General features: G+C 49.1%; 1 protein-coding gene across 2 annotated transcripts; it reads right to left on the minus strand.

Moving 5' to 3' along the window:
* Positions 1 to 450: 450 nt before the first annotated feature.
* Positions 451 to 4006, minus strand: GJA4 (gap junction protein alpha 4). Of its 2 annotated transcripts, none has more exons than XM_027864799.1 (2): positions 3873 to 4006; positions 451 to 2472 (listed from the first exon to the last, which is right to left on the minus strand). In XM_027864799.1, exon 2 carries the CDS (start codon positions 2455 to 2457, stop codon positions 1393 to 1395), a length of 1065 nt encoding a protein of 354 aa, XP_027720600.1. In that variant the 5' UTR covers positions 2458 to 2472; positions 3873 to 4006; the 3' UTR covers positions 451 to 1392. The 2 variants fall into 2 exon arrangements, with proteins under 2 accessions (XP_027720600.1, XP_027720599.1); XM_027864798.1 differs by having other exon boundaries at positions 3686 to 4006.
* Positions 4007 to 7992: the final 3986 nt, after the last annotated feature.

Below are 7992 nucleotides of genomic sequence, written 5' to 3' on the forward strand. Positions count from 1 at the left end.
CTGCTTATTAGCTTCAGGGGGGGACACTGAGCAAGTCACTTAACTCCCTCCTTTGTAAAATAGGTGGCATTGGACCGGGTGGCCTTAAGATTCATTCCTTGCAGTTTTATATCTGTGATCCCATGACTAAGATGTATTGAGAATAGAATCAATAGGACTTGGTAACTGACTCCTATGTGTGTATGTGTGTGGGGAGGTGAGGAATATCAAGATAGATTTAGGAGTCATCTGAGAAGAAAGGGTTGAGGCCATGGGAAGGGATGAGATCATCAAAGCACAGAGAAGAGATATTAGGACAAAGCCTTGAGGGAGGTAACCCTACCCCTAGGGTTACCAGAGGAAGGAGGCAGTGAAGGATGTCCTCCCTCCCTCTCTGCACCCCCCACCTCCCTTCCCCATATCCCCTCCCTTCTTCCTACACTAATAAGATGAAGTCACACAGGCTGCAACTCATATTCAGGTCCCATTTATTTTAGAACAAAAAACTGAACATTAGGGTGGAAAAGGTTCCAATCCCACTTTTCCCAGCCCTGGCTTAGCTCCTTCTCTCCAGGATGGAGTGAGGATGTAGCTAACCTAGCCCTAAGTGAGGGCACAGACAAGGGAGTCACAGCTTTTGACTAGGAGCCAGTGGCTCCAATATGTGTGTGTGGGTGAGGGGCTCCCTTTGGTGGAGGCCAATAAAGCACAGCATAATCTAACCTCTCTTCTTCCAAGGTATTTTTAAACCCGAATCCAGGGTGGACACCTGGGCAATGGAACACATCTATGAGTTCCTCCACCAAGGCTTAGGGGACCCAGAGAGGAATGTAACTCGAGAGGCCTGCTGCCTTGGACTTTTACATCAAGAACCCTCAATCCTGAAGGGACATGATACTCCTCCCTCTCCTCCTAGCCCCCATGACAGCACAGGACAGATATGCAGTGCCTTTTTCTATGTATCCACCCCCCTCCCCCACCCAATACCTGCAGGCTGGACAGAATGAAACAAGTTGGGATGGAGAGAAAGACATGATCTGGGAAGTCTGACCCATTGGACTTCCACAACTAGATCTATGTTGGCTCGGTGTTGTCAACACTGTTGGCCTTTCCAGGATAGGATAAAGTTTGGTTGGTCCAAGGAATAGTCAATGAGCCATGATCCAAGATCACGAGGTCTCTTTGGTGCCTGGGAAGGCCAGGTGCAGCCAGGCTCTGCAGCCCACAGGAATGCCAGCCCTCACAGGTTCGTGGCTAGATCACTCCCTCTACAGTGGGAGAATTCACTCACATGCAGTTTGGGAGGGAGGCATCTTCAAAACAAGAGGCTGAGAAACATCTCCCCACCACTTCTCCCTGAAAAGAAGAGTTCTGCTTAGAGGTTGTGGTAATGAGGGTTAAGACGCAGGCCCCCTACACATACTGTTTCTTGGAAGCTGAGCTACTAGGGCGACTCGGGAGGTTGTCCCCAGTCTGGGGAGGCTGGGCCAAGTAGGGGCCCTCAGAGTGAGTGGGCCCTGGCCCAGGTAGCACGCTTCGCTTCTGGAGGGCCAGGCTCTCTTCTGCATTCAGGTTGGCCCAGTTCTGTTCACTAGACAGCTTGTTGTAGGAGGGGCATGGAGGAGATGTGGGTGTTTCGTTCATGGGGAGGTAAAAGAACATTCGATCTGAATAGGGGTCCCCAGAACTACCAACAGCAGCCCCGTCCCCTAGGGCAGTAGAGTAGGACCCTGGCCGAGCCCTGGTCTGCCGGGCCCTCAGCTTATGACCCATACACCGGAAGCTGAGATGTGCCAGCTCCAGCAGGTTGAGCACTAGGGAGATCAACCCCACGACCAGCATGAAGATGATGAAGATGGTCTTTTCTGTGGGGCGGGACACAAAGCAGTCCACAAGGTGTGGGCAGGGGAGGCGTCGGCATACATACACGGGCGGCATCATCCAGCCATACAGACGCCACTGCCCATAGAGGAAGCCTGCCTCCAGCAGGCTCTTGCAGATCACGCTGGCTACATAGGTGCCCATCAGCGCTCCCCGGATGCGCAGATGCCCATCTTCTGCTACAGAGATCTTTGCCATCTGCCGCTCCACAGTGGCCAACGCCTGCTCCACTCGCGGGTCCTTGGTCTGTAGCGCCCGCAGCTCACTCTCTTTCTGCCGCAGCCGCTCTTCTCGCCGGGACAAGTAGATGACATGACCCAGATAGACCAGTGTGGGTGTGCTGACAAAGAGAAACTGCAGGACCCAGTAGCGGATGTGGGAGATGGGGAAGGCCTGATCATAGCACACGTTGGTGCAGCCTGGTTGAGCTGTGTTACACTCAAAGTCTGATTGCTCATCTCCCCAGACCGACTCACCCGCGAGTCCCAAAATGAGGATCCGGAAGATGAATAGAACCGTTAGCCAGATCTTGCCGACCACGGTAGAGTGCTCCTGGACTTGATCTAGCAGCTTCTCCAGGAAGCCCCAATCACCCATTGCTCCCCGACCTTTCTGTGGGAGAAGAAGAGAAAGAGAGAGCTGGAGAAGGAATCCCTCCAAGCCCTCTCCTCTTGTACCCACCAGGGCCAGGAGGTCAGGGGAAGAAGCTATGTAACTAGGACTCAGCTGGATTTGGGATACAGGTTGGAAGATGAAATCGTCCCTTCTGGAGATTCTGGGGCTCCTCACCCCTGCCTTTTTTAACTATAGGTGGGCTGGAGGGTAAACTTATATATAGCAAGCTGATCCCCAGTTGTTCAGGGTGCCTCCTCTTAACCTTTCTAGGGTCAGAGAGGTTTTGTGTGTGTGTGGGAAAGAGATGGAGAAGCTACCTTGTTAGGGGGCAAATACCTGTCAGGCAGCTCAAAGCAGGGAAAAGGAGAAGGAATAGTGGGTATAAGAGCCCCTTTCCCACAGAAGGGGAGCAGGGCTGAAATTAAATGACCAAGTAACGGGTTGCTTGTCTTTCCCACAATTCTTAAAGCAGCTGTTTCTCAGCTCCTTCACCCAGGAGTTCCCTTCAACCACTAACCAAGGGGAGTCATGCTCAGGAAGCTCACTCCTGAACAGAGTCCAGGGGCTCAGGTCCCTGTACTTTCCCAGGAGAGGACTCATGTTGAGTGGGCTCACCTCTCCAGAACCTCTCTGTGTCAACTCAGCTCTGGTAGATTGGGGAAAACAAAGGGAGTTTCCTAATCAGAATTTCCACCATCTGTAATTACATTGGCTTTGCTCTCCTTTACTCCAGGGTGGGTAGGGTGGGGTAGCCCAGTTTAGTTGAAAACTGACTCTTCCCTCACATCATCTTGGGATCAGTGTTAAGGGGAGGGTATTCTATGCGAAATCTGGGGATAGTGGTACCAGCTCTAAGAAACTAAACAACTCAGACTGGGAGACCTAGGTTGTTAGAACTCTCATCAGACCTGATACCCCAGAACTGAAACCTCTTCCTCTCCAAAGAGATCTGTTTTTCAACTCTCCTTCTGAGAGAGAGGATCTCCCTGAGGAGAATCTGGGGAACCTCTTAACAGCCCAAGGAGGGAAGGAAGCTATAGGGGTCACTCCTAATTCTTGGGCTGTTGTCCTCCTTAGAGGAGGGCCAGGAGCCCCAGGTTGTTATCTTAGGGGCACCCACCCACTCCATTTCTTTCATTACCAAAGTGCAGCAGAGAGCAAGGACAGCAAAGTGCTAGGGAGTGAGGGAAGAAATGTTAGTAGGGCCTACCTTGAGGATTGAGGGGCAGGTGAAGAGGAGTCGAAGGCCAAGGACGTCAGGTGTACTTAGGGAAGAATTCTACCCTTCCAGTCTTCCCTCCCTGAGGCTTAGCACAGAGCTGGCTTTGACGGACCCCGGGAACTCTGCCCTAGGTTCAGTCTCCGCTCTCAGTGGTGGTGCGGTCCCAGCCTCTCACCTGACTCGGCTGTGCTAGAGGCTGTGGGAAAGGCGCGACACGTGGGGAAAGGAAGCAAGAAGTCCCGGAGAGGTGGCCCCAGTGGCCCCTCCAAGGGTGTCCGAGCCGATCCCTGCAGGACAGAGCTGGCAGCTGTCCCGAGCTTAATAATAGCGGGGAAGGCGGGGAGAAGGAAATAGGGGCGGGGGCCCGGGGCCGATAGGCTGAACTCTTTAAAGAGGTAGGGGGGGGGGGGGAGGGGAGAGGGAGAGAGAGAGAGAGAGAGAGTGTGTGTGTGTGTGTGTCTGTGTGTGTCTGTGTGTGTGTGTGGTGGGAGGTTGGTGATGGAGAGAATCCATGGTGATGGGGTGAGAGTAGTGAGGAGGGGGGACAGGAATAGAGACTTTAGAAGATAGAGGGGATAGAGGTTCTAGTGACACTTCTGGATGGGGGGGTTCCTCTGGCTCAGTCTAAAACCCCACTTTTAGTACTTCATTCCTATTGCTTAAGTCAAACAAACTTGCTTCTCTCCTGTTAGACTTGTAGACAGCACCGGAGGAAACCCCTCAGGCAGCTTTCTTAGTCCTGGATCCTCCCTTAGTTTGTAAGTGACTCCCCTTGATAGTTTTAAAAGGGAGCTGGGTTGGGAAGTTTTGGGATATCTATAAGGGAGAGAATAGATGGATCCAGGTAGCTCCTGGTCCCATAGAGGGGTTCTTCCCATGGATGTGGCCACGTATTCATTTCCTAGACAGAGAACCTGTGTTCTCTAATTGGGCTTAATTGTTTTGCTTTGTTTACAAGAGATCTCTCACAGAGTGGGGGCAATCTGGAAATGTTTGTCATGTATTAAAAATAAAATACGTCAATAAAACTTCCAAAAAGTTAAAAAAAATAGAGAACTTGTAAACTTACACTCTTTCTTCCTTCCCTCCCTCCTCCCTCCTTTCTCCTCCTCTTCCTCCTCCGACTCCTCTCTTCTCTTCTCTTCTTTTCTCTTCCCTTCCCTTCCATTCCCTTTTCCTCTCCTCTCCTCTCCTCTCCTTTCCTCTCTCTCTTTGTCCCCCCCTCCAAAACAGCAGAAGCTGTTGTCCTGTCCTGTCAAGAGCACTGAAAAAGCCCAGAGAAGCTACAGAAACTGGGAGTAATGACAACTAAGCTAGGTCCCCTGACTTCCATGAAGATGCCTTTGGTAAACTGGTAGTATAGTTGTAGACAAAAGAGTCAGGAGATCTGGGGTCAGTCACTCAGTCAGCAAACATTTATTAAGTACTTACTATGTGCCAGGAACTGTAGTTCTAGAGATTGAAAGAAAAGTGAAAGACAGTCCCTTCTCTCAAGGAGCTTAGTCTAGTCCTGATTCAGCCACTAACTGGCTATGTCACCTTGGAAAAATCTGTTTCCCTTTCCGTGCCTCAGTTTCCCCCTCTGTGCCTCAGTTTCCTCGTCTGTAAAGTGAGGGGACTGGTCTAAGTGGTCTCTAAGATCTCTTTCATAACTGACCCTTTCTGGTTCAACTCAGTTTAGTTCAACAGGCATTAATTAAGCCATGTACTATGTATAAGATAAAAATGAAAACAGCAGTATTCTTCAGAGAGCATACTTCTCAGGTTGTTACACATACCCAGATGAGTAAATGCAATGCAATTTCAGGAGGAGAGAACATTAACAATTGGCAGGAGCAGGAAGGATTTCTTGTAGGAGATGGCTCCTGAATTGAGACTTGAAGGAAGCAAAAAATTCAAAGAGATGGGGGTGAGAAGGGAATGCATTCTAGGCATGGGGAACAGCCCATGCAAAGGCTCAGAGATGGGAGATAGGAGGCTGAGTTCCGGTGGATTAAGCAGGCTTGGCTGACTTGGGCATAGAAGGGTGAAATGGGAAAGTAAGACAGGAAATAGAAGTTGGATCTAGACTGTGGATGGCTTTAAATGCCAGCCTGAGGAGTTTCTATTTTTAGCCCAGAAGCAATAGGGAACCTTGAGGTAGGGTGGGGAGCAGGGGTGGTGAGAACCCCTAAAGAGGAAAAGAACCTTCAGGACTCTTCCCTGACCCTAAGTGGAGGCACCTAGTTCAGTGACCCCTGGGAGCCTGAGAACGATGACAGGCAGTTTCTCAGCTTCACAGCCTTCCCTCCTCCCCTATGACCCTTTCCTCCTTGTCCCTCCCTGGGGGATTCCCAGAGAGCCTATCTGCTTCTTACTCAGGGTCGATGAAGGGATGACGTTTGTCCTCACCCCAGTGCCCTCCCTGGGGATGCTGGTGGGAGAGTAGGGATGGGAAGAGGGTGGGAAACCAGTTTGGGAGGTGAGCAGTGAATGCCTGACGGACAAGCAGAGAATCACAGAATTTCAGAAGCACCCTAGGACATCTGTGTATCTAGTCCGGCTCCTGACCAAAATGAAGCCCACCCTCTAGCATGCTTGAGTGGTTTCAAGTTTATTTATGGAATGAAGAATGGATTTTTACCTCAGGGCCTTAGATCTGGAGTTAGAAGGCCCTTCAGAATTTGGAACTCAAAACTTAAAAAAGTGTTTTAAAAATAGTTTTAACATGTAATTGGGGGAAAAAAAATATATGAAATAAAAGAAGAAAGCACCTCAGAGGCCATTTGGCCCAACCCCTTCATTTTCTAGGTGAGGAAACTGAGGCCCAGGGAAGATAAAGGATTTGCCCAAAGCATCAGAGGTGTGACTTGGGCCTGGGTCCTCTGATTTCAGAGCCAGTGTTCTCCATACTGGATCACCACTGCCCATCTAGCCTCTACTTGAAGACCTCCAGTGAAGAGGATCCCCCCCACGCCCCTCTGGAGACAGTCCATGCAGCTTTTGGATAGCTCTAATCATTAGGAAGGTTTTCCTTATAGATCTGCCTCTCTGTTACTTCCACCCTTCTCTCTGTGACTGCCCCCTGGGGCTGAGCAGAACAAATATGTGGGAACCTTGTTTTTAGGACCCATTCTGCAAGTTGGGATGGTCAGTTAGGTAGCACAGTGGATAGAGTGCCTGGCCTGGAGCCAGGAAGACTCATTTCCCTGAGTTCAAATCTGGCCTCAGATACTTCCTAGCTGTGTGACCCTGGGCAAGTCACTTAACTCTGTTTGCCTAAGTCTCCTCATATGTAAAATGAGCTGGAGAAGGAAATGGCAAACCCCTCCATTATTTTTTACCAAGAAAACCACCAAATGGAGTCATGAAGAGTTGGACACCACTGGAAAATGACTGAATTGAACTGTAAATTGGGGGTAAAGTGGGAATTATCAGGGTTCCTGGGGGCTATACTGACATATACATACACATTACACCCAGGGAACCATAGGACCTACTCCAGAGACTTCTAGATCCTTAGGCCTTCTCTTAATCTTTCACAGGGTTTGTTCAGTATCTGCTAATCACCATTCACCATGGCAAGGAAATGAAGAAAGGTTCAGGCCTTGAACAAGGTGGTCCCTGTTTGCAGAGTTTAGAGCATCCTCCTCATCTGGGGCAACTTCCTCATTTTAATGATGGGGAAACTGAGGTCCAGTGAGATAAAGGGACTTGGAAAGAACCATGCTGCTGCAGGCAGTGAACTAAGGGGAGGCAATGTGGCAATAATAACGATGGTAACTAGCATTTATATAGGGTTTTTATTTATTTATTTTTATTTAATTTTTTTTTCTGGCTAGGCAATGGGGTTAAGTGACTTGCATAGGGTCACACAGCTAGTAAGTGTTATGTGTCTGAGGTTGGATTTGAACTCAGGTCCCCCTGAATCCAGGGCCAGTACTCTATCCACTGCACCACCTAGCTGCCTTATATAGGGTTTTAAAGTTTGCAAAGTGCTTTACAAATATTGTTTCATTTTGTTCATGGAAAATATATCAACTTGGGAGTCAGAGGACCTGGAAGATCCTGGCTTTTTGACACTTTTAACTAATATCCATGGGCTCCAGTTTTCTCATCTATCAAAAGAAGGAGATTGTCCTGTTAGGAGGATGATAGATTCAGTACAGACTGAGACACATTATCTATCTGTCTGTCTCTCTGCCTGTTTCTGTCTATCTGCCAGTCTATTCTATCTATCTATCCATCCATCCATCTATCTATCTATCTATCTATCTATCTATCTATCTATCTATCTATCTATCTATCTATCTATC

Source organism: Vombatus ursinus, unplaced genomic scaffold (assembly GCF_900497805.2).
Source record: "Vombatus ursinus unplaced genomic scaffold, bare-nosed wombat genome assembly UNPS02014775.1, whole genome shotgun sequence".
Lineage (NCBI taxonomy): Eukaryota > Metazoa > Chordata > Mammalia > Diprotodontia > Vombatidae > Vombatus > Vombatus ursinus.